This window comes from Coccidioides posadasii, chromosome 1 (genome assembly GCF_018416015.2).
Source record: "Coccidioides posadasii str. Silveira chromosome 1, complete sequence".
Classification (NCBI taxonomy): Eukaryota; Fungi; Ascomycota; class Eurotiomycetes; order Onygenales; family Onygenaceae; genus Coccidioides; species Coccidioides posadasii.
In genome coordinates, this window is record NC_089407.1 from 2,820,316 (window position 1) to 2,842,521 (window position 22,206).

Sequence of the window (22,206 nt, forward strand, 5' to 3'; positions counted from 1 at the left end):
CCAGTTCCAAAACTGTATTGCGCCAACAAAGTTCTCTTTGAGTTGCCGCAATCATTCCCTCTACAATGGCTGGATGAGCTAACCTCAGAGCAGTTTGGCTCCTTTTTGGGGCCAGATAATAAATCTGCCTTTCATGAGTTAATGATCGACATGAAAGGCCCTGTTTCTCTCCCCAGACAAACCCTATTGTTCCAGGCACTTGGTGTGGATTTTGTCTTTCGGTGTCACTGCGCTTAAACCCAAGCTGCGGGACATCTTGGAGAACTCTTGTATATTAAGTGATCTGTGCCATTGCTTGGAATCATATACATAGGTACATCCTCCCACCAAACGATTCATCCAATCTTTATGCTTAATTTCAGACATCCACCTGCCCCAGCAAGAGCATTAGCTAGCCGCACCGATCTTTAATATTCCTTTTTCATTCCTTGATATATCCCTTTCTCTACTGACTTTCCTCCGAGGTTTTCTTCCGACCCTCTGGAATACAATCGAGTTTTGCTTTGGCTCGTTACCCAGGCATAAATCGAAGAGCACGCCGATCGTTCAATACTGCTCCTGCACGAGATCCGCCAGCTAAACATTATACAACATTTGGAAAGACGGACAAGAGTTGAGGAAACTTGCAGGAGGGAAAAAGAAAAGCGAAGTAAAACGAACGAAAAGAAAGTCACGAGTTACACAACCGATTTTATCTGACTTCCACGCGCATCGACTCTATATCGGAACACATCTCTGAGCATCCTACCTACTTATTCCTTTTCCTACCTACCGGTGATTTCGACGGCCGTAGCTCTTTCATCAGTGCCATCTCAAATACATTGACATGGAAACAGCAGTTCCAGTCACATATGGCTTTGGCAACCATGACTTGACGGCGGTACCCCATCGTCGGATGATGGCGCCACCACAGGATCATGGAATGACATATTATTCAAATCAACCGATCCCCTACGCGGCATCCTTACACTCATCTTCCTACGGATTCGGACATATCTTGAACACCAGCCATGCCTCTTATCAAAGTTTCTATGGATCTGCACCTCCAACGAGTTCACAGAACAGCCGGTTGCCGGAATCAGCACCAGTTCAATCGTTGCCAAACGCTGGCCCGCCTAGAAATGGCTTGCCCAGACTAACGGAAACAAGTCCGGCGAAAGCCGCTTCGGAACAGCCGTCCCGCTTGCCTCATCTTCCTTCCAAGCCGGAAGAACCATCTGACTCAAAAGTCCGCTTGAAGCCCGAAATCGAGTTCTCGACAGAGGTTGATACTTTAATGAAAACTATACAAGCAAAGCCGAAACTCGTCCAGCCGCAACTGCCTCCTCTGCATCAATTTACAAACGGTGTACCAGGCTGGTCGCACCCAGCCTACGGAGGATCAGCGCCTGGTGGTCAGGGGCTCTTCACTTCACAACCGGATAGATCCTTGACTACGAAACAGAAACCAAGAAGGAAATACGAATGCAATCTACCTCATTGCAGGAAAAGCTTCTACCAGAAGACTCATCTGGATATTCATATGCGGGCGCATACCGGGGACAAGCCATTTGTACGTTTTGATTCTTATTCTTTGTTGGTATTGCTAATGCTAACTTTGGCTCGTCTATATCAAAGGTTTGTAGAGAGCCTGCTTGTGGTCAGCGGTTTTCTCAGCTGGGAAACTTAAAGGTAAGCCAACCATTTCCACTAGACACGATCGAGGATTTGTTACCAATGCTGATTTTGTAGACGCATGAGCGACGGCACACTGGAGAAAAGCCATACTCTTGCGAAATATGTAATAAAAGATTCGCACAACGTGGGAATGTCCGAGCCCACAAAATCACACATGAGAAGGCAAAGCCATTTATCTGCAGGTTGGATGATTGTGGGAAGCAATTCACACAACTGGGTAACCTTAAGGTTGGTCCGCTCGATCGCTTTTTTTGATCTGTCTAATTGTCGGCTAAACTGGATATAGTCGCACCAGAACAAGTTCCATGCGCAGACTCTTCGGGACTTGACTTTCCGATTTTCTTCTTTAACCGACACCGAACGCCTAGCGCCACAGGACATTGAATTATGGGAATATTTCGCAACTCTATATAAAAATAGCAATAAAGGAATTAAAGGGCGTGGGAAGGACCGACGAGTGTCATCAAGTGCGAAACTTCGAGCTACTACAAGCACTACAAACGTTGACGAAATGAGCACGACAACGGTATCTAGTGTGGAGGACGATAAGGGTCGAATGAATATTTTCCATCGACCCTCTTACATGAGTACGCCGAGTAGCGAAGATGTCGATTTTCATGAGCAAATGTATTCACGAGGCCCGCAGTAGGAATGACTCGCTTCACGGAGATAAATCTGGAACGATGACGACGATATCCGGGAATGGTTGGAATTTTGAATTAATACTTAGCACTCATGCAGGCGCACAATACCCATGAGAAGGATTTGAATGGCGTATATATATGAGGAGGAATTTTTTGGGCAAAAAGCGATCATCAGAAATGTTAAGAAAATTCGTGGAACGAAGGGGCGTTTTACCACTACAGTTCACATATATCTTTAGGGCATACTGGCATTAGCGAAAAGGGCACTTTGAATGACCAGAAACTAACTACTCTCTGCAGTGGTCATTCGGCCCCTTTCTGCTCACATTCGTGCTTTACCAACTTTTGAGCCAACTGGTTTCTTGCATCTCTGGGCGAAAGTTGATGTAAAGTCGAACATTGTTTCTCTATTTTGGGCTGAGATTCCAAATGCATTATCATTCATGTATCTACATATCAAGTTTATTTGTGTCGAGTTTAGCTACTGGTAAAAAGGATAGCATTAAAGCGAGTTGTATTGCTACTCTTGCGGGATCGAAATGATCATTGGAGACATCCACGCGGAATGCCAAACCGATAAGAAGTCACCACATATCATCAGCCACCATTTAAGACGCACGTTTCTTGTTAAACGGCCCAGAATACTCGCACGCTCATTCCATCGACATGATTCATCCAACCTGGGAATCTCGCCCTCGCCCATACGGATAGTTCGTCGCCAATCTCCATTGCTCTTACCATTTGCCCACTAGTCGTTCCCGGGCCTCGACCCTCCTTCGCGCCAATCTCCTTTGCCTCATCGGAATTAGGATCCAGAGCATCGCGATAATGCCAGGAGATACGACGGGTTTGGGCCTGACGGACGGCCACCTTATTGCAGCACAACGTTTCCTTTGAAGGCAAGAAATTTGCCGATATTTCGAAGCGGGGCCGCTGTTTCTCGTAATATTGTTGGTATTGAGCTACGAGGTCTGCAGGCTGATGTTGATTATCATCAGAGAGTGGGTGGAAGGCAGGGATTCGATATGCATCGAACCAACTGTAGGAGCCTTCATAGGCGGATCGGGTGCCATGGCTTCCGCCCCAGCCTTGGTCGTGCGCGGTCAGGGTGAACACTATTTTACGGCAGGGGTGGACTGTGCGATGCGGGAGAATGCGGGGTTTGATGGCGGGGCTGGAGGACTGTAACGGGATGTTAGAAGAGGGATTTCATGCATGGAGGGCTGCTGGCTTGAGTGCGGAGAGGGGAGAGTCATGGGAGAGAACCAGGCAGCACGAAGGCTTCGTAATCGAGGCTGGATACTGGCCGGAAAATAGCAACAAGGACGCCGGCAATTATCCGGGTATCAAATCCACGTTGCAGACAACGATTATTTTCTTTTTCTGCTCCTATTTCGTTTCTTTTTCGTCGTTCTTTTTCCTTTTTCCGGAATGGGAAAAGAAAATATGAAGCTAACCTACCGCGTAGCACAGTCCTCCCGTTCTCAAAATTTCTGCGTCTTGGTCCTGCCTGATTACCCTTTTTCCCTCTATCTTCGTCTCAATTGAAGGCCAGTACTCCGCGTGATCGAGAATCATATCAATGATCTCGACTGGGAGGCGTTCAGTATGGCCTGGGGTTGCAACATCACCCTTGCCTTTGCGCTCTTCTCCCTCATGTTGGCACACTTTCCTCAGTTGAAAATGTAACAAGAACTCCCGTACGCACAGCACATCATTTATGCTGGGATAATATTCTTCCTCTCCTTTCCGGTCTTGGGATTCGGACTGCGACTCCGGGGTCTCCCAGCTTTCATGTGCTTGCTCCGTTTCTGGGTTAACATCATTGAGTCCTACAATGCGAGGACGGCGAAGTCTGAGCCAGGGTAACATGTTTTATTGAAACGAAGCGACCAAAATGCACCGGCACAAAAGTAATACGGGGAATTGACCGGAATGGCTGAAGTGCAAAACGGCGTGGTATAAAACCGACCGTCATCAAAAGTTAATCAGTTATACTATCAAAACAGGTTTAGAGCAGTTCTCTCTTAGAAACCGCTCACTTGAAAACTCGGTTTCTCGGCCTTTTATGCTGGTATTTTCTCACAGTGCGAAGGATGTCGCTGTGGATGAAGAGTTAATATGGCTGCCTTCGACGCGTGTGGTTGCAGTGCAACTGCCCTGGAATTGACCAAGACAGTGACGTCATCCCAACTTCGACAAACAAGTCAAACAAGGGGCTCGCAGAGGACTCAGTGCCGAGTACACGAAATTCTACAGCTTCTCTAATCAAGCATATCAAGCTGATATATCATAGAATTCAGATCTAGTGTCTCACCATACAACTGGTGGACATACGAACATCGCAACATTCGCGATTATATCGCCCACGAGACCAAGGCTACACCTAGGCTACGCTTTCAAAAGGGTTGACCTCGGGTTGAATCAACACAGTCTGGGAGGCTTCCCTCCATGTTGGATAGAATGTGCTTTCGTATTCGATGTAAGACATTACTTAGGAAGAGGGATGGATGCAAAATGCCACAATCAATATTTGACTCGGGCTCGGACGGGATATCGACCGTGACAACCAGGAGGTTGCGGTCACGGTTGTAGACAGTATTCCCTCATATTCTCATAAACCAAAAATGTCACCCAGGTACTGGGCAGGACTCGGAAGAGATTAGGTCCAAGTCCCTTGTAAAAGCCTGCGAGACCCTCTCGACGCCAGATTTGGGCTATCACGTCGCCGAGTCCTCGATATGTACCAGCGGCGTCATACGTCTGGAGGCGTGCCCTCAAAACCTGGTAGGGATAAGTAACGCTTCCGGCAAATATCTTCGACAATCCAGACAAAGCCAAATAGTCTACGTTGCCAAGTTTACCGGCGCCAGAATCGGAAGTAGTTAGACCAGAGGACATCGACTGCGAACGATATCGTTTCAACTGTTCGTATGCCATAAACTGCAATGCACCGTGACCAACTCCGAACAAAGCGGGTATCATGCCACGGTAGAATCCCTTAAACCCTTCTGACCGGTATATTTCGCGGATACCATGTGTCATGGAGGGATAGGCTCCAGTTACGTTAGCACCTGTTGATAGCATACGAGTTTTGATCACCCATATGGGATTGGTCAAAACAGCAGTGAGAACTCCTTGGGACGAGTCTTGTCAGTATAAACGTGTAGGTACATATCGTACGTAAACAGAGGGTGAGTGTGAACATACCGGCGGTGCCAGACGCAACGAAATAATCCAAAGAGTCCAACCCATTTTTCTGCGGCCCGTAAAATGTATTCAATGCGTCTTTGAGATTGCGATACCACAGGAAGTATAGTCCCCAGCTCACAGAATTCCCGACAAGATTGGGAGTAAGACCACGGTAAAACGCTCGGAGCCCCCCTTCGTGACGGCCGATTTCACGAATAATTCGAAGAGAATTGCCGATGCGGGAGGTAGAAAATCGATCCACTAGTAGGAGAATAGGCAAATATTAGTGGACAAATGTCTTAAACCTTTGTTAATATGTGTGTTTATTTAGCTTCGTAGTTACTTACCCTGTAACCGAGTCTTGACAATGTCAAGCGGATGCACAACAAGCGTCGAGACGACGCCAGCCGTGAACCCGGCTATCGTCTCAACCAGGGATGGCGAGAGAACATTTTTGTCGCTCATGAACCCCTCTCCGTATTGTGTTCCTGAGAGCAAAAGTAATATCGCGGATGGCGAGCTTCGTTGCGTGGTTGTCAATTGACAAAATTTTTCCAACGTCGCGGACGGATTGGCATATGAACCATATAGGCATATATACTCTGTACTCCACACCGGATATCAAGCGATATAATCCCGCATATTGGTATAAAGATAGTAGGAAATTATCTTATTATACCGCCTATGGTGACTTCTACAGATTACAGAAAATTTTGCTTTTGCGCTCAATTTTGCGCTGGATTCTCGGAAGCTATGAAATTCGGCCTTAACTCCCTAGCGTAATTTGACTCTAAAGTTGAGTTAAAAGCATCACCAGCTACGTATAGGATACACTTGAAACTGCGAGATAAATTGACCTGGCAAATGCTGCCTCTGAAACAGGAATCGGATTCCCGAGCTTTCGATATGAACCAAATCAACATTATTGGCATTGACTTCCCATTAAAATATCCAATCTAATGTACATATGTCCAACTCCGAGTAGATGAAAAAGCAAACGTCGAAAGGCTAGCAAAGATGCAACGGTGTGTCGCTCCGACGACGTCGTGGTGCGCATTTTAACTCCCCCGATAAATCATAACAATCTTTCTTTGGTGCATCGCATTGGAATAAAACTGGTATATGCCTGGACATCGCCGGAACATCTCTATCTTTCCCCAGTTTCCCCGTGATTGTTTTTATGCGAGAGGTGAAAAGAGCCTATATTGAATGTTAGCGGGGGGTGATATTCGACATGCGGCGCTCGCGAGAACCGTACTTGAAGAGTTGTGGTCTTGGTTCACTGTAAGTGTAGCCTGTAAAATATTAGCCATTGCACACAACATGTAGCCACCACGCGTAAGTTATTCTCACCGAGGTACATGATCAACGGGAGATATCCACTGCAAAAGGGAGGTCATTAGTCGAGGCTGCTCTTCCCGTAAAGCGATCAGATCTCGGGGCAAAACCAACTAGTGAATTGCGACTCTCGAAATGTCAATGACCTTGGTAATACGTTCCTGTAGGGAAAAAAATTAGCATTCTATCCTAGTGATATCTGCCACCGTGGAGCCGTGTTAGCACTCGAAGCTGACCTTGGTCTCTTCCGAAAATTGAACCATTGTGAGGGATGTGAAAATGAGTGTAGGAAGAGGCTGTTTCGATAGGAGAATCAAACTTGTTCGTTATCCGAAGCAGAGTGCGAGAGATGGCCGTCAGATACGGGGTGGGCCAACCTGCAAATCAACTTTTAAAGTTCTTGCCATTTTCTTCAACGGAAAGTTTGCAACGTTTGCTCACTCACCAAGCAACTTCAGCACTTAAACGTCGCAGTGGCACTGAGGAGTTCGCAGCTTGAGATTGAATACTGTTAATCAGGAGCTGACATATTTTCAGTACCGCCTTACTAATTATCGTTTTCCTTGTTGTAGTAATAATATTTTCATCTGCGATCTATCTGATTCGCGATGTCGGGGGCAAGGCATTGGTACAAGCTGCTACAAACAGCTCTCAGCTCAGAACTCAGGCTAATTTTTGTCATAGGGAGCAGGACAAAGAGGCGACGGTATACGTTGGAAATCTAGATGAGCGCGTGACAGACAGCCTAGTATGGGAGCTAATGCTTCAAGCCGGCCGCATTGTTAACGTCCATCTCCCGAAAGACCGAGTTACCCAAACACATCAAGGGTATGGTTTCGTCGAGTTTATCAGCGAAGAAGACGCTGAATATGCGTCGCGCATTATGAATCAGGTGCGCCTTTATGGTAAACCGATTCGAGTCAATAAGGCGTCTGCGGACAAACTGAAGGCCATTGAAGTCGGCGCGGAGCTTTTCGTCGGGAATTTGGACCCGATGGTTACAGAGCAGGTTTTATACGATACTTTTAGCAGATTTGGGCCTTTAATATCAATGCCAAAGGTGAGCCTAATGCCTTGGCATGATTTGTCACTAGATGAATGCTAAAGTTGAGCTACAGGTCGCTCGGGATGATGCCAATCTCTCAAAGGGCTACGGATTCGTTTCGTTCGCTAATTTCGAGGCGTCAGACGATGCTATTGCTAATATGAACGGACAATATCTTATGAACAAGGAGATATCTGTTCAATATGCTTACAAGAAAGATGGAAAGGGAGAGCGACACGGAGACCAAGCAGAGAGAATGCTCGCCGCCCAAGCCCGCAAGCACAATGTCCAGCCACAAACTCAAGTTTTACCACCCCACGTACCAGGCGGGCATGCACCGCCGATGGCTCCTGCACCAGCTGTGAATGGAGATATAAGCCGCCCCGTCAGCACAGGCCCGCCAGATTTTGGAGCTGGGAGAGGCGTCCCTGCGCCCAATGCGCCATATGGGAATATGCCGCCTCAACCACCTCACCGGCCGGCCCCTCCACCACAACCTCTTACGGCACCATTAGGCACGCCGCCTGCTGGGCTACCCGCTCGGCCTCCACCGTCTCAAGCCGGCTATGGCGGGCCACCTCCAGGTTTTGCTCCACCTCGGGGGTTTGGCCAGCCTGCTCCGCCTCCTGGGTTTGGCGCTCCTCCAGTTGGTACACATGGTCCTCCGCTGGGACAATTACCACCGGGATTCCAGCAACCAGGGTATGGAAGGGGTCGATGAGAGGCTCAGCGATGATTCACAGCATAAGTGTAAACATTTTAAGGTCATATCGAACGTCTAATGGGGAGCGATATCTGCCGCCTGCCGCCGAACTTTCAGCGCCTCATTTCGCGGTTGAATTTGCGATTAAATCGAGCATACGGAGTATGCAGCCATGAGACAAGTCTGTTTTGCCACGTTGGAAGCGAAGCGTATTGCGCGAGATGAATGAATCCACGGTATCTCCATTAGCGAGTAGGTTCAAATACGCTGCAACGTGTGATGTAGACTAATATAATTAAAGGAGATCGCGAGGGGAAATTGGATGATATAACAAAACATTTCGGGCGACTGGATTTGAGAACTAGCGCGGTCTCGGCGCAAAACGCTGCAAAGAAATTGTGACAATAGGAAATATACGAGGGATGCATATCTCATTAGTGTGAGGAGATATAGAGGCGCTCTCGAATCGCAAACCAAGGATGAATCAAAGTGCAAAAGCAGCGCTTCACCATTTCCTCTTCAGATGCTATAACCCGACCGAGGCCAAACCATGTAGTGCACGCCGCCTTCCTCCCTCCCAATCCGTTAAATTGATATTTCAAATAGCGAGAGACATCGTAGATCCCTCATCACGAAAATGAAACAAACTTGGGATCTCTAGGCATGCCATCCGGTCCAATATTATTTTTCGCGAACCGTCGCTCCATATAGATCTTTCGAGCCTCGTTGAAATCTACCCGTCTACTTTTCATAATTTTCAGAACTTCTCGTTTGCCGCGCTCGTCTAGGCCGCCACGGTCATCGCCTGCTTCTATGTTTGACGCAAGGCTAAAATCGGCGGAGGAAAGTCCTAATTCGGCATCGCCATGGAACGTCGTTGGAAGGCGTTGGTAGAAATAGTCTGGGACGGGCAGAAGAGGAAGCCACCGGTTACGAGTAAAATAGAGAACTACTGTCACGATTAGCGATCGAAAAGCTGGTAGAGGCGTAGTGGTGACAGTTATATAGGCACATACCTGTTCCAAGAATGAGGACGAAAAGGGTCAGGGAGTATAAGAGATAGGCCATTATGACGGGGAGCTAGGTCTGAGAAACTTAATCTCCGCGAGTAACAAGGCAGCCCGAAATTATATAACGCTTCGAAAGGAAATGGACAAGTGAATGAATGCGACTCTCCCAGGGAGGGACAGGGTCAGAATCAGGAACTAAATGAAAAAGCAGAACGAGCGGAAGGAGAGTTCAAAAAATAGTTATTGATGATCCTCCGAGTCCAGCTCACTCCATGAGCTAGTCATAATGCTGGGTGAGGTATGGACAGGGTATTTATTCAAAACCACGTTCTTCGCAAAAGCTGGGAACGGCCTATGGCTCTGATGACGATGCTGGGCTTCCGATATCCGCCGCAGCTATGTTTATCCGATCCCGCGCCTCGGTGATTACTAAGCACTTTTACACGTGTATCTAAGCTCAAAGCGGTCATGTTAGCGAAGCCAATCACAAGCCTCCGTTGGTCGCTCCGTGCCAAGACTTCAAAATACACAACAATTAATCGTGCAGTGTAAGAGTGAGGTTCGCGAAGAACTTCGAAGCCCGCCATTTACGTCCTCATTCTCTACGCATAACAAATCGCCTACGACGATATTTCACAATGGCCGCTGCCGGAAGACCCAACGTTTCTGAGGACCTCGTCTGGGAGATTGTTCGTATGTAGCCTATCGCCCCTCCAATGAAATTCGGCCCACGGGATGAAGGACTCCAATTTTGGCTCAAGCAGGCACTTTGGCGAGATTCTAACGGTTCTGTTTCGTATGACAGGCTCCCAGAACTCTTTCTTGGTCAACCGCAAGTCTGGGGGTGGTGCCAGGTTTACTCGTGACCCTCTGAACTTGACCAACGTTCACACTCGCAAGGTCAGTTTTAATCAGTGGCTCCTGCGGGGTTTGAAAACAGCTGACATTATGTGATCTAGTATTCCGGCTTCTCCAGCAACAAGGTTGGTAGTTGAATTCCTGGTGGGGTTGCGAAGTATCGGTACTCACAGAAGTCCCAATTCAGGCTGTCGGAATCCAAGCTGCTGAGAACAACGGCCTCACCGTTTCCACGAAGAGGCCTGGCAACCCCAACCAGCCAGCTAAGAATGTTGTGAACACACCTATCTCCGGCACCAGCCACAACCGCAAGTAAGCATCCAGAATTGCCTAGCGAGAACTAGAGGGAGGAAATAGATCGCGTTTGGAAGAGAACGATGCTGATGCCCGATTCCCTTTCACTGCTGCAGAGTCTACAAGGGTGTTGCCAACCGAGTCGTGTTGGGCGGCTATCGTCCAGATCTCCGTGCTGAGGCTGTTGCCCGCGCCAGCGCTATCAGACAAAGCCAGCGCCCAAAGAAGGATGCTCCAGAGAGGAAGCCAAGAGGCGCAAAGGCCCGCAAGGCTGCTGAGAAGGCGGAGTAAATTTGAAGAAATCTTGAATGAATGAAACGAGAGAATCACATCTATCCGATACAGTGCGGAGAAAAGGGTCCTCACTTCTTTTTTCTTTTTGTTTGCACCATGAAAACATTGCTTATGGACAGGGAGTTTTTTTTCACCTGGAGGAACGGTGCCGGCATTTGGCACCCGGGGGCTTCTATGATGTTTTGGTGCAAAATGTTATCTCCTGGTTAGTTGGAGATGGACCTGGAAAGGATTGTATGGTAGACATTGCCCAAGGGGGACGTAGCTGTTCCCGTGATGGATTTTCTCGAATCAATTTAGGCATTGCATGTCTTCAAATTGCAATGATTTCATTTCCTATGTTCTGTGTTTTGTTTGTGTTCCATAGACTAAAGGGCGTATCCGAACTACTGTACTCCGTACGGAGGATGTCTTACATGTTTGGTAGCGAGTTTGTCTTACGATCCAATGAAGAACACATTAAGCTACCAAGGTGGTCAGGACCTAATTTATTTGACAGCGTAAAGCAAAACTCTGCCGTCATATTTTGGGGTGGAAGTGAATTGGAAATTCCGGTTAAGGATTGATCCTCAGGCAAGACGCAATGATTAAAAGGCTAGGGGAAAATATCGGAAGCGGAGTCAGGCTCGGCTATATTCCAGTGGCCCTCGAAAACAACGGGCGACCATGTATGTCATAGTGCTGCACACAAGCCCGCATTCCAGGGCAGAATTGGCTTCCCGATAGTGCCTCTTCCCCCCCACCCAACAGCGATCTGCTTCAGTTATCAGCTTGAGAGCCCCTCCTTGGCCTAGAACATGTGACTTGGAAACTTCCTCCCGATCCAACTCCCTTTGCTTTAAACCCCAAACTTCCGGTTCTCCTCTTTGTCCCACTCCATCTATTTCTCTGTTATTCTCACCTTCAATTCCACCCTCCTCTAGTGAGTGCACCACTTGGTTCTGCTAGCCGTAGTTCTGTGTTCTTATCAATCTTCTTCTAACAGGTTTTGGGAGCTCCAACAACATTATCTCACTCCAATATACCCCGCACCCCTTTGCTCTCTAACACAACAACAATGAAGGCTGGTGAGATTGATTAAGAACGCCAAATTGTTGTGGATGGCATTGGAAATGCATTTCTAACGTTAATCTAGCTGTTCTTGGTGCTTCTGGCGGCATTGGCCAGGTGAGTCTGTTATCCATAGTTCCGCGGCTTAGGACCTCTTGACTGATATGATACATTCATCTAGCCCCTTTCCCTCCTCTTGAAGATTTGCCCTTTGGTTGATGAACTTGCTCTTTTTGATGTTGTTAACACTCCTGGCGTTACTGCCGATTTGTCTCACATTTCCTCCGTTGCTGTGAGTAAATACCTGGGATGCGGGGTAACACGAGGGGTCATAGAATTGCTCACAAAGTCATACAGAAAACGTCTGGATTTCTCAAAGATGATGATGGCTTGAAGAAAGCCCTTACTGGGACCGATCTTGTCGTTATTCCTGCTGGAATCCCCCGTATGTTCTCCGCCCCTATGGCGATCACCAAGTCGTTACTGATGCTTCCCCGCAGGCAAGCCTGGTATGACTCGCGATGATCTTTTCAAGATCAATGCTGGTATCGTCAAGGAATTGGTCCAGGGCGTCGCCGATTACTGCCCCAAGGCTTTCGTTCTTATCATCTCTAATCCTGTCAACTCTACCGTTCCGATTGCCGCCGAGGTCCTGAAGGCGGCGGGCGTCTTCGACCCCAAGAAACTCTTCGGTGTCACCACCTTGGATGTCGTCCGTGCTGAAACCTTCTCTCAGGAGTTCAACGGCCAGAAGAACCCCGCTGACACCGTGATCCCTGTTATCGGCGGTCATTCTGGCGAGACCATTGTCCCAATGTTTAGCCAGGCCAAGCCTGCGTTCACCGTCCCAGCAGACAGATATGATGCCCTTGTGAACCGTGAGTGCATGATTACGATACGAATGCAATAGAAAATCGCTGAACCTCGGAATAGGTATTCAATTTGGTGGAGACGAGGTCGTCAAGGCAAAGAGTGGCGCCGGATCGGCCACTCTGTCTATGGCATGGGCAGGATTCCGGTACGTTTGGAGTACCAAACTATGTATGTGCGGGTGAGAATCATTATTGACCCAAATAGATTTGCGGAGAGTGTCATCAAGGCTGTTAAGGGCCAGAAGGGCATCGTCGAATCTACTTTCGTCTATCTTCCGGGAGTTCAGGGTGGTGATTCTATCATCAAGAAGACCGGATTAGAATTCTTCTCAACCCCAGTTGAGCTTGGAGTGAGTCCAGTAGAATTATTTGATATTTTGTGGATTTCTGACAATATATCCAGGCCTCTGGTGCCGAGAAGGCTATCGATATCCTCGATGGCGCCACGGAGAAGGAGAAGCAGCTTCTAGACGTCTGCTACAAGGGCCTCAAGGGCAACATCGAGAAAGGAATTGACTTTGTCAAGAACCCTCCACAAAAGTAAACTACCTGCCGCCTTGGTTGAGACTATGTAGTCCGATTGACCACTACCGTTTGTGCAACCCATCGACCCATTTCCACCCATTATTTCTAATGGGTAGTCGTCGTTGCGCCAAGTGAGAATACTTTGCTAATTGCTGACTTTCTGATAGGTTGTAAATCGAAGGTAACAAGCTGGATGAATGGCGTTCTCGAATCGACGGCGGGGTCATCGTGTAGGTAGATATACCGAAAGCAAATGAATAAAATTGTAATAACTCTCGAAACTTTACCTTCAGGGTACCCTCTAGGTCATGTACATGTCTCGGATCGTGGTAGGCGAAGTAGAAAGTTTAAGATAGGGGTATCATCTCCGGAACTTGCAGCGTAAATGTTTTCACCATGATCTTCATGACTTCAGTTGCGTCGTCTTGATCTGAAACGTCGCGCCTGGTAAGTCTGCCGATTCGGCTTGAACTGTAGCACTAATACCTAGGCTCGCTAATACCCCGCGAATTATACCGCATGGAAACCAGAGATACTGCATGTAAAGTTAGCAGGCAAAATATCATATGTAGATGGGTGTAGTGAAACATACTGATTGCGCTCTTGTAACTGCTTCACTCCTAACAACCATACTCATGCGCTGGAATGGTTTAAAAGAATTATCTGTGAGAACATAGACACCCTGTATAATTCAAATTACGTTAATAGAAACGAATGGATGAGGAGAGTTGTTGGCCATACTCTATGGTTCGTCTTGAGATTGTCTACCTGCTTTCTGAAGAGGATTGTCCACATGTCCTTGCAGAGGAACTTGATTACATCTAGGTTATCAGTGAAGCGGGGGCGATCGCGGGAGAATCTAGAGACAATGAATCAGTGATGGACTATATAATTTAAAGCGGATCAAAAGGATATATGGGATAGGAGTGAGCGTGAGAGAGGACAGGAGTCAGAAGCGTCGACAATAGCTCTGTTTCTACCTAGCCAATGCGAACGAATACTTCCACTGACCAGGGGCGGAAAATCACGTCAAGTTTTTGAGAGACTAGTTGCAACACCTCATAACTCGTAGAGATCTGCTTGCTCAGTTACAAGCCCAGTTCCTCCTGTTTCCCGCGCTGATCGTTGGGTTTCGTCCAAGGATATGGGGAGAACGAACTCACCGTTCCGCCAGCCCCAGTCCAACCCTGTATCCCAGACTTTCCAATCTATAAAACGTAGCTTCGCGCAGCTCCTCTTCTTCTAATACTTTTGCGCCATTCGCTCCGTCCGGAGCATTGTTAGCTTCCAGCTCTTGAACTAGCCGCTCTGCCATGGGCACGAGCTCGATGAGGAGCAGATCGAGACATGAGGAATTCAGGAAGCGGGCGTGAGGATCGGACGCGCTAAAAGAGGGCGTAGGAGTGGTGTCGAAGGACATTGTGAAGCCGAGATTCGTTTAAAGGCGCGAGAAGTGGAAGCGGAGGTGGAAGAGGAAGGTGGAAATCCGCTGCAGGGAAGTTGTGAATGAACGGAGCAAGGGGTGGAGTAGCCCAGGGTATACAATAACTTGTATGTTGGACTGGTTATGGAACTTGTAGTTTAGATACTCTGTAGAGTGTGAGAATTGCAGGAGAGCATCGGAATGCAAAGCTCGATATCTTTAATTGAAGCCCGTGGGAGCATCCAGCCGGTGGTAATGTCCAGTGACGACGTTTAGGTTCCTGAATTTCCGCCCTAATTTCGGTCTCCAGCTAACTAATCACTGGTCTGCATCCTAAAAGCTTCGCATAACCCAACTCCTCACACCCAAAACCGACTCGAGACTTGAGATAGAAGAGGTAACGTAAATAAAGCCGAAACTCTAGAAATTTTAGTCTCGTAGAATATTATAGCCTGAAGTAGCTACTTTATGTGTGTATGTACATATAATCAGCGCCACCACCATGTCGGAAAAGCCATACCGCACTCTGAAATGCAACAATATCCATTTCCTATCCTTGAACAAAATGGATATCACACAGAAAAAACCTAGTTACCCACATAACTCCCTTCAATATCCTATTTACACGCCGCTAGGCGGCCTTTAGGCCAGAATAGAAGGCCCTCCTTGAAACTCCTCGGATGAAAACCTGCAAATGAACTGAGATAAAGTCGAACAAGCTGCTGGTTCGCAGATCAACAGTGGACGCAATGTCGATGTTTTTTGACTCGAATCAATAGCTGCTGTAAGAGTTTGAAAGAGGAGATTGTGTATTTCCGTAATTACCGCCCGCACGGTAGTCATAGCTCTGCCGACGAAATCCGTTGAGAGATGGGTTATGATTGTAAGCAGGTCGTTTTGATGGGCGGGGTGGCTCTTCGTCGTCGCTTCCTGTCAAATCAATAACCTGACTTGCAGGACGCTTGTTAGTTGATGGGCGCGGTGCCGATGAGACCGATGACGGTTCACGTGAGGAGCGAGTTGGGGTGACTGAAGACTGGAACGGAAGTGAGTACGGAGTAGGTTCTTGCTTGAGAGTTAAGACGCGAGAATCGCGGATTTCGACCAGATCATCGTCTCCGTCATCAGCGGGAGTGGGACCTTGGGTTTCAATTGTTTTATCTTCAGGATTGGACCAATTGCCGTTGGGTTCGATAGTGACTTGATCCGTGTCAGAGGATGTGGCTTTGAGGATGTTATCAACATATCTGAATATTGATCAGTTAAATCCTAGCGGATCAGATATAAGGGAGGCTAACTGATCAATTTGAAGGCCTTCAAATGACGTGGACTTGTTGCAGACAGGACAAGTCCAAGTGGGGGCCTGCTCTTGCAGCTGCAGAAAAGATGTAGCATCAAAGCACTGGTTGTGAGTACAGAGCACAGTGCGACAAGGAACCGTGATACGTAGAGTCGACAAGGGGCATTTTAAGGACATAACGCTTGATGTTGCCACAATATCGGTATCCGCAGCTTTGTTTTTCACTAAAAATCCGTCAGGAATCAACAGTATACGAGCCCGTTAAGACCAAGGGTCCTCTTACTTTCCCGGATTACCTGTTCGGCGGTGATAATCGTCCTCCTTTTAAGTCTCTCGACGAGTTCATCGACCGAATGCTTCTTAACTAGGTTAACAACAACAAAAAACTTCTGCGACACAGTTACTATAAGCAACCCTTAATGCCAAAATTTCTAGTAACTTGCCTTTTGTGTAAGGGCATAAGTCATAGAGACGTAGTTTGTATAGCCCGGCTTTTTGCGGATGAAATTCGTGATATCTGCCGGCCTAGTTGTCCCAGGTTTATTCTTCAAGCCTCGCAAGTTTATCTTTACATCATCAAGGTTAACCTTGAGCTCAACCTGGTGGGGAAATGCGATATCTGATCGGGAGTAGTGATTTAAACCGTTGTCTCCCGCGCAGTAAACCATGACTCGCAAGTCAGGCTCACTCTGCAATCGAGAGGCCATCATTTCACTGAAATTGACCTTAAGTTCAACAGTCTCCCTTGTGCTTTCACGAACTAAGTAGCAATTAGTGGGCTAATACAGGATAGTGGGACAATATTCCCCCTACTTTTGCACTCCACAACAGGTGTCAATGTTTCAAGTATCGTGAAAAAAGGACTCTCCTTGAAACTCAAGCGCCCTGGCTCATGGTTAACCGGGTTTTCTATATCTCGTAAGGGGGTAAGAGGTACTACCAATTGCCACGCCATGAGATGGGGTCATAGTTGTAGAATAAGGAGGTCTATGGGCTGGTAAGGGTTGAGGAGCGGAATGAGGAGGTTGTGTGAACGATGATGGAGAGGGCGTAGGGGCGGTCGGCATCGGGTGTTGGGCAACATAGTAAATATATCTCCTGATCCGATCAAACTCTACTGGGCTTTGGGACATTCTGTGCAGATCTATGTTCCTCTCAAGTGTTATTATAGGCCTAAAGCCTAAACCTGGGATGACCGGGAACTCACGGTTAAGTATCCTGAACTGAAGGACATTTTTCACCCCAGATACAGCAAGGTGCTCGTGTCGCAAGATAGATTTAAGCTGCGCATTGAGTAGAGACTTAATAAGACCAGTCACGGTCTGTATTTCTGCTTCAGAAACTCCAGGCATTTTTAAAATAACAGCTCCTCCTCCTCGTGATCAAAGGGAGACCCAAGAGATCCGGGATAGGTTGCAAAGTCCAGAAGGTGGATGTGGAGCTCCTGGAGATCAAACACCTTCCAGGAGAACAGGATGAAATGCAAAGAGGGTGCACAAGAGCATGGTGGGAATAGATATACAACCGTAAGGAATTCTCACAGTTAGATCCAGTGTCCCCCAGGCGCTGTGAATTTTGCTAGCCTATTCTTCACGCCGGAAGCTTCTATGAAGACATTCAGCCTGCGAGCGTGAAGGATGGATGACATAAGAGCGGCCTATTGTGATTATATAATCATCGTTCGTTGCTTTTCCGCTGGTCAAAAAAAAGCACGGCGGCATGAAGACGGGTGCATGAAAAGATCGCGGAACAGCAAACCTCTTCCTCTACAATACTTATTTTTGAAGCAAATATTCAATTTATAGATTGGCATTTACCCTACTTGCCTGCTGCCTAATCCATAGCCAACCTCTTTTCGAACCCTCCGTGAACCCGTTACTCGCGCGAAAGCCAATCCATCCGTCCTACAGCCGAAGCACCATGGCAAAAGGCGCTCGGTCAAGCGTTAAAAAGCGTAATAAGGCAAACCTACGAGCCAAAGTGTTTGGGCCTGTTGCGGACCAAAGAACAGAAAGACTTTCGGCGAAGCTTCAAGAATTGGCCTCCAAGACTTCTGTGAAGGATACAGATATGGCAGATGCAGATTTTAATCTGATCGGTTCGTTCCTACGCTTTCTATTCGTATAGTCTAGAAGCAAAATTTGACATTTTGTTGCTGTTTAGAAAAGCTAGATCACGCTTCAACTAGTGAGTACCCCGCTATCAACCTTCATTTATAACTGCGACTAATACCAGTTCGCTCGTAAACAGATATGGACATTGATGAGAATTCTGGTGGTTCCAAGCCAGAGTCCAGTGGTACGGGCCGAATCCAAAAAAGAGTCCGCAGAAAGACACGGCCTTCAATTACGTTTAAACCACACCCTGGCAAGGTGAAGAGGTCGTCTAAAAAGAAATGACGATGTATAAACCGGTTATGGTGCTCTCTCGATTCTTTGATCGCGCTCACGAATACTAGAGGCATTTGGTTTTAATGGAGTTTGGGATAACGGAGGGAATATCAAAAGCGTTCAGCTATGTTCAATATAATTTTTCTTAGGGATTAGCGAATCGAGATCGACTTCCCAGTACTTCAATAGTAGAAACTCTGAAGTCAAAATGCAATGATTCAATTATATTTTCATCTGATAGCGGTCGGCCAAGCATGTATTCTCCGAGAAGGTTCGTCCGAAGAGTAAATATGAGTGGTACTTCGGAGCACAGAGAGCGATATGCTTTATCTTAATAGGCGGTGAATATCGGCAAATCAGGTGAGCCAAAAAGGGGCTCGGGCCAACGCTAGTCGCAAAACATCCATGCAAGGAATGCGATGTTGGACATAGGCTTGGGCATCATCTCTGCGGACTGTTGTTGATTAATCCCATGTCAATTGGTTCTGAGATGATGTTTGGGGTTCAAGGACATTCTGAGGAATGGGATGAAGTCTTGCCTGCAATTGCAACTGCCATCACCCTTCCATGCAATTTGTGAAGATGACAACTAACACTTCAAAGACAACCGCGGCATTGGTGTCGGTTCTCATCTTTCCTATTTCTCTTGTGCTGTTTGCCAGTGGCTTTTTTCCTTATAAGCCATTTCTTCCTGGCCTTGCTGCCTTTAACGAAGATGGCTCACGGCCTTCTCCTGTCTTTGATAGGGCCATATTTATGGTCGTTGATGCCCTGCGCAGGTATACTACAAATGACCCCGATATCTTATTTCTATGCATTTCCTTACGACATGTCTGGATAGTGATTTTGTATATTCAAACAATTCAGGATTTGAATTCACGCAGGGGTCAGTGAAGCTGCAATGCATTGTATAGGAGTATTTTGACACCACACAGATTGATAAGAAATGGCGCCGCGTTGCCTTTCACTGCCCATGCAAGCTCTCCAACAATTACGATGCCACGAGTGAAAGCTATTACGACTGGATCAGTGCCGTCGTTTCTAGATGTAATCCTCAACTTTGCAGAATCTGACACAACATCCACCCTAGCTCATCAAGACACATGGCTGGCGCAAATCAAACGCCGTCCTGGTGGGCGGCTAATTATGTATGGCGATGATACGTGGCTAAAGCTCTTTCCCGGAATGTTTGACAGGCATGACGGGACTACCAGCTTCTTTGTCTCCGTTCGTATAACCTGAAAGCCTTTGCCTTGAAAAAAGAAAAGACAAGGAAGCTGACCTGTGTTAGGATTTTGTCGAAGTGGATAATAATGTTACGCGCCATGTGCCTGAAGAGTTACAAAATGACGATTGGTCGGCAATGATCATGCATTATCTTGGCCTTGATCATATTGGCCACAAGGCTGGCCCATTCAGGTATGTAACCAAATAGAACTTGGCTAAGTGGACTTGCAGCCTGATGAGAGCCAGTCCATATATGATACCCAAACAACGGGAAATGGATTCAATTGTGAAGCAAATATACACTGCAATGGAAAAACAGGATCACCTTGCGTCGACAGTCCTGGTTTTGTGTGGTGACCATGGAATGAACGATGCTGGAAATCACGGAGGAGCATCTCCTGGAGAAACCTCCGCGGCGCTTACCTTTATATCCCCAAAATTCCGCCAAACCCAGCCTGGTAAAATATCCCCCAGTGTGGCGTCTGAGGACCTAAATTTTTATGACGTCGTTGAGCAGTCGGATATTGCACCAACCTTGGCAGGCTTACTTGGATTCCCAATACCCTTGAATAATTTAGGTGTTTTTATACCAGAGTTTCTTTCTCTATGGCCGCAAGGTGGGTTTTACGCCAATCGCTAAGGTCATAGGCTCCGTCTGCTGATGTTCTGATAGGCTTGGAGAGATTACATCTTCTTCTGGACAATGGCAGACAAATCCTCAATGTTGTTAAGGCCACCTATCCCAAGTTTAATGAGCACTCCGCGCTGTACTGTGGTGAAAGGACTTTAGCGACAGATTTATCTAACCTTGAGTGCCAATGGCAGAAGGCGTCTCAGCTCTTTCAGGAAGCCAAAGCCGATTTGACCCTTCTCCCCGATGCAGAAACGTCGCTTATTGAGTTTTGTCGCGCAGCTCAACGCATTATGAGCAATGCTTCGAGTAACTATACTGTGACCAGGCTATATCAGGGCACAGCGGTAGCATTTATGGCGGTTCTATTGTCTCTCATTTCAATTTTCAAGTTTTCGTTGAAATTAACGCGAGACATGAAATACTTTTTACTTGTGGTCGCCGGTTATTCTTCTTTGATGTTTGCCAGCAGCTACGTGGAAGAAGAGCAACAGTTTTGGTACTGGGCGTTAACTGGATGGATATGCTACTTATATCTCAGGACGTATGCTATGACTCCTTCAGGCGTATTAATAAAAGAAACTAATTCATTCTTAGGTGCCGTCGAGCAACTAGCAGCTTTCGATTCGGTAGTGCTTTGTGCCTGGCGGCTTTATCCCGAATTGCCAGACGCTGGAATCAAACAGGGCAAAAGTTCGCTGCCGAACCCGACATTGCCACAACATTCTTTTCCAACCATCCTAATATTCTATGGATATTGGCTCTTTTTACGTATACCGATGTTTACCAGCGACTTAAACCTTTAGATTTGGAAGGCCGCAAAGTCAATATTGCATCGGCACTTTATCTTCCATTAACAAGTTTTGCTTTCATATTCAAGGCCGCGTTTACGTCAGCTGATGCACCAGAACTAATCCGCCACACTCCGCTCCTTTCATCTTTGGTGGGAAGTGTGCAAAGCCTTTCTCTTCTTTTCCAAGCCCGATTCATTTTTGCTGGGCTATGCGGGGCACTGCTTTATGGTGCCTTTGCAAAATTTAAAGCAAGCCGGGGCTTGCAATATCGAAGGCGAGCAGGTAAGCTTGTGGGTCCCTCTCACCTGAAAAAGACTAACATAATGTTAGATTGGTCGTCTACATTCCACGCTATACTGAGTCTTTTCCTTCTCTCCCAGTCCCGGGCCACCAATGTCCCTCTCTTTGGAATCTTCCAACTTCAATACGACCTCCTCTTATCTATGAGCCTATCCCACTCCGAAATCGCCATCACGTCTCTTTTGATGCAATACACTGCGTTTTTTGCTCTTGGTGGTTCCAATGCTATATCATCTATTGATCTATCAAACGCCTACAACGGGATCGGCAGCTACAATGTCGTTTTGGTTGGAATCCTCACATTCGTCGGCAACTGGGCCGGCCCTATCTGGTGGGTATCTGCCACGCAGTGCATGCTTCGAATGAAGAATCAAAATTTGAAGACACCCGGAGACATTCACCTTCAACTGTGGACTTTATTTACAGCTACAAGTTTGTTAGCTGTGATGGTAGCATGTACAGTTCTCAGAGCACATTTGTTCATCTGGACCGTATTCTCACCCAAATTCCTTTACAGTGCAGCATGGGCATTGGGGCACCATGTCGTGGTTAATATTTTGTTCGGGGAGGGCCTTTTGAGGCTGCTCTATAATTAATGAGTTTTTGTTGTTTCTTCCGTTGGTTTGCTGGGCTCACTGA

At 47.0% G+C, this 22,206-nt stretch overlaps 11 protein-coding genes across 13 annotated transcripts; 6 read left to right on the forward strand and 5 right to left on the reverse strand.

Annotated features, from left to right (window-relative positions):
* The first annotated feature begins 550 nt into the window (after positions 1-550).
* On the forward strand, positions 551-2,676 carry D8B26_000785 (uncharacterized protein). The gene is made up of 4 exons (XM_066123337.1): positions 551-1,552; positions 1,618-1,671; positions 1,732-1,905; positions 1,964-2,676. Exons 1-4 carry the CDS (start codon positions 827-829, stop codon positions 2,324-2,326), a joined length of 1,317 nt encoding a protein of 438 aa, XP_065979411.1. The 5' UTR covers positions 551-826; the 3' UTR covers positions 2,327-2,676.
* Positions 2,677-2,832: 156 nt separating this feature from the next.
* Positions 2,833-4,287, reverse strand: D8B26_000786 (uncharacterized protein). Its single transcript, XM_003071139.2, has 2 exons — positions 3,783-4,287; positions 2,833-3,503 (listed from the first exon to the last, which is right to left on the reverse strand). Exons 1-2 carry the CDS (start codon positions 4,191-4,193, stop codon positions 2,949-2,951), a joined length of 966 nt encoding a protein of 321 aa, XP_003071185.2. The 5' UTR covers positions 4,194-4,287; the 3' UTR covers positions 2,833-2,948.
* Positions 4,288-4,713: 426 nt separating this feature from the next.
* On the reverse strand, positions 4,714-6,076 carry D8B26_000787 (uncharacterized protein). Its single transcript, XM_003071140.2, has 3 exons — positions 5,861-6,076; positions 5,532-5,774; positions 4,714-5,458 (listed from the first exon to the last, which is right to left on the reverse strand). Exons 1-3 carry the CDS (start codon positions 5,976-5,978, stop codon positions 4,905-4,907), a joined length of 915 nt encoding a protein of 304 aa, XP_003071186.1. The 5' UTR covers positions 5,979-6,076; the 3' UTR covers positions 4,714-4,904.
* A 1,376-nt stretch (positions 6,077-7,452) lies between these two features.
* Positions 7,453-9,211, forward strand: SF3B4 (Splicing factor 3B subunit 4). Its single transcript, XM_003071141.2, has 4 exons — positions 7,453-7,479; positions 7,536-7,911; positions 7,970-8,851; positions 8,901-9,211. Exons 1-3 carry the CDS (start codon positions 7,460-7,462, stop codon positions 8,615-8,617), a joined length of 1,044 nt encoding a protein of 347 aa, XP_003071187.2. The 5' UTR covers positions 7,453-7,459; the 3' UTR covers positions 8,618-8,851; positions 8,901-9,211.
* Positions 9,212-9,228: 17 nt separating this feature from the next.
* Positions 9,229-9,667, reverse strand: D8B26_000789 (uncharacterized protein; the record flags this gene model as incomplete). The annotated part of the gene is made up of 2 exons (XM_003071142.2): positions 9,229-9,548; positions 9,616-9,667. The coding sequence occupies 2 exons, from the start codon at positions 9,665-9,667 to the stop codon at positions 9,229-9,231; spliced, it is 372 nt and encodes a 123-aa protein (XP_003071188.1).
* Positions 9,668-10,149: 482 nt separating this feature from the next.
* Positions 10,150-11,400, forward strand: D8B26_000790 (uncharacterized protein). Its single transcript, XM_003071143.2, has 5 exons — positions 10,150-10,302; positions 10,415-10,509; positions 10,569-10,592; positions 10,655-10,779; positions 10,878-11,400. The coding sequence occupies exons 1-5, from the start codon at positions 10,248-10,250 to the stop codon at positions 11,050-11,052; spliced, it is 474 nt and encodes a 157-aa protein (XP_003071189.1). The 5' UTR covers positions 10,150-10,247; the 3' UTR covers positions 11,053-11,400.
* Positions 11,401-11,834: 434 nt separating this feature from the next.
* Positions 11,835-13,796, forward strand: D8B26_000791 (uncharacterized protein). 3 transcript variants are annotated; one of them, XM_003071144.2, is made up of 10 exons: positions 11,835-11,977; positions 12,041-12,122; positions 12,191-12,222; positions 12,287-12,397; positions 12,463-12,550; positions 12,606-12,983; positions 13,039-13,123; positions 13,183-13,327; positions 13,381-13,569; positions 13,670-13,796. In XM_003071144.2, exons 2-9 carry the CDS (start codon positions 12,113-12,115, stop codon positions 13,519-13,521), a joined length of 990 nt encoding a protein of 329 aa, XP_003071190.1. In that variant the 5' UTR covers positions 11,835-11,977; positions 12,041-12,112; the 3' UTR covers positions 13,522-13,569; positions 13,670-13,796. The 3 variants fall into 3 exon arrangements, with proteins under 3 accessions (XP_003071190.1, XP_065979412.1, XP_065979413.1); XM_066123338.1 differs by having other exon boundaries at positions 13,381-13,517; positions 13,670-13,770; XM_066123339.1 differs by lacking the exon at positions 13,670-13,796 and having other exon boundaries at positions 11,835-12,122; positions 13,381-13,617.
* A 109-nt stretch (positions 13,797-13,905) lies between these two features.
* TRS33 (Trafficking protein particle complex subunit 33) lies at positions 13,906-14,922 on the reverse strand (the record flags this gene model as incomplete). The annotated part of the gene is made up of 4 exons (XM_003071145.2): positions 13,906-14,037; positions 14,095-14,184; positions 14,244-14,361; positions 14,666-14,922. 4 exons carry the CDS (start codon positions 14,920-14,922, stop codon positions 13,906-13,908), a joined length of 597 nt encoding a protein of 198 aa, XP_003071191.1.
* A 435-nt stretch (positions 14,923-15,357) lies between these two features.
* SIZ1 (SUMO ligase siz1) lies at positions 15,358-17,791 on the reverse strand. Its single transcript, XM_066123340.1, has 7 exons — positions 17,433-17,791; positions 17,166-17,369; positions 17,039-17,110; positions 16,669-16,985; positions 16,509-16,614; positions 16,224-16,449; positions 15,358-16,172 (listed from the first exon to the last, which is right to left on the reverse strand). Exons 1-7 carry the CDS (start codon positions 17,575-17,577, stop codon positions 15,698-15,700), a joined length of 1,545 nt encoding a protein of 514 aa, XP_065979414.1. The 5' UTR covers positions 17,578-17,791; the 3' UTR covers positions 15,358-15,697.
* Positions 17,792-17,945: 154 nt separating this feature from the next.
* On the forward strand, positions 17,946-18,807 carry D8B26_000794 (uncharacterized protein). The gene is made up of 3 exons (XM_003071147.2): positions 17,946-18,323; positions 18,389-18,412; positions 18,476-18,807. Exons 1-3 carry the CDS (start codon positions 18,146-18,148, stop codon positions 18,622-18,624), a joined length of 351 nt encoding a protein of 116 aa, XP_003071193.1. The 5' UTR covers positions 17,946-18,145; the 3' UTR covers positions 18,625-18,807.
* An 804-nt stretch (positions 18,808-19,611) lies between these two features.
* LAS21 (major facilitator superfamily transporter protein) lies at positions 19,612-22,163 on the forward strand (the record flags this gene model as incomplete). Its single annotated transcript, XM_066123341.1, has 6 exons — positions 19,612-19,842; positions 19,907-20,034; positions 20,074-20,459; positions 20,516-21,017; positions 21,071-21,549; positions 21,598-22,163. 6 exons carry the CDS (start codon positions 19,612-19,614, stop codon positions 22,161-22,163), a joined length of 2,292 nt encoding a protein of 763 aa, XP_065979415.1.
* Between the last annotated feature and the right edge of the window lie 43 nt (positions 22,164-22,206).

Coding starts and splice junctions, on each gene's coding strand:
- D8B26_000785 (XM_066123337.1), top strand. CDS start 827: ATGGAAACAGCAGTTCCAGTCACATATGGCTTTGGCAACCATGACTTG. Junction 1,553..1,617: donor ATACCGGGGACAAGCCATTT/GTACGTTTTGAT, acceptor TCTATATCAAAG/GTTTGTAGAGAGCCTGCTTG. Junction 1,906..1,963: donor CACAACTGGGTAACCTTAAG/GTTGGTCCGCTC, acceptor AACTGGATATAG/TCGCACCAGAACAAGTTCCA.
- D8B26_000786 (XM_003071139.2), bottom strand. CDS start 4,193: ATGTTACCCTGGCTCAGACTTCGCCGTCCTCGCATTGTAGGACTCAAT. Junction 3,504..3,782: donor CGGGAGGACTGTGCTACGCG/GTAGGTTAGCTT, acceptor ATCCCGTTACAG/TCCTCCAGCCCCGCCATCAA.
- D8B26_000787 (XM_003071140.2), bottom strand. CDS start 5,978: ATGAGCGACAAAAATGTTCTCTCGCCATCCCTGGTTGAGACGATAGCC. Junction 5,775..5,860: donor TGTCAAGACTCGGTTACAGG/GTAAGTAACTAC, acceptor TTCTCCTACTAG/TGGATCGATTTTCTACCTCC. Junction 5,459..5,531: donor CGTTGCGTCTGGCACCGCCG/GTATGTTCACAC, acceptor ACTCGTCCCAAG/GAGTTCTCACTGCTGTTTTG.
- SF3B4 (XM_003071141.2), top strand. CDS start 7,460: ATGTCGGGGGCAAGGCATTG. Junction 7,480..7,535: donor ATGTCGGGGGCAAGGCATTG/GTACAAGCTGCT, acceptor TTTTTGTCATAG/GGAGCAGGACAAAGAGGCGA. Junction 7,912..7,969: donor CTTTAATATCAATGCCAAAG/GTGAGCCTAATG, acceptor GTTGAGCTACAG/GTCGCTCGGGATGATGCCAA.
- D8B26_000790 (XM_003071143.2), top strand. CDS start 10,248: ATGGCCGCTGCCGGAAGACCCAACGTTTCTGAGGACCTCGTCTGGGAG. Junction 10,593..10,654: donor CCGGCTTCTCCAGCAACAAG/GTTGGTAGTTGA, acceptor GTCCCAATTCAG/GCTGTCGGAATCCAAGCTGC. Junction 10,780..10,877: donor GGCACCAGCCACAACCGCAA/GTAAGCATCCAG, acceptor TCACTGCTGCAG/AGTCTACAAGGGTGTTGCCA.
- D8B26_000791 (XM_066123338.1), top strand. Junction 12,223..12,286: donor CTTCTGGCGGCATTGGCCAG/GTGAGTCTGTTA, acceptor ACATTCATCTAG/CCCCTTTCCCTCCTCTTGAA. Junction 12,398..12,462: donor CTCACATTTCCTCCGTTGCT/GTGAGTAAATAC, acceptor AAAGTCATACAG/AAAACGTCTGGATTTCTCAA.
- SIZ1 (XM_066123340.1), bottom strand. CDS start 17,577: ATGCCTGGAGTTTCTGAAGCAGAAATACAGACCGTGACTGGTCTTATT. Junction 17,111..17,165: donor ATCTCATGGCGTGGCAATTG/GTAGTACCTCTT, acceptor ACCATGAGCCAG/GGCGCTTGAGTTTCAAGGAG. Junction 16,986..17,038: donor ACCTGTTGTGGAGTGCAAAA/GTAGGGGGAATA, acceptor ATTGCTACTTAG/TTCGTGAAAGCACAAGGGAG.
- D8B26_000794 (XM_003071147.2), top strand. CDS start 18,146: ATGGCAAAAGGCGCTCGGTCAAGCGTTAAAAAGCGTAATAAGGCAAAC. Junction 18,324..18,388: donor TGCAGATTTTAATCTGATCG/GTTCGTTCCTAC, acceptor GTTGCTGTTTAG/AAAAGCTAGATCACGCTTCA. Junction 18,413..18,475: donor GCTAGATCACGCTTCAACTA/GTGAGTACCCCG, acceptor GCTCGTAAACAG/ATATGGACATTGATGAGAAT.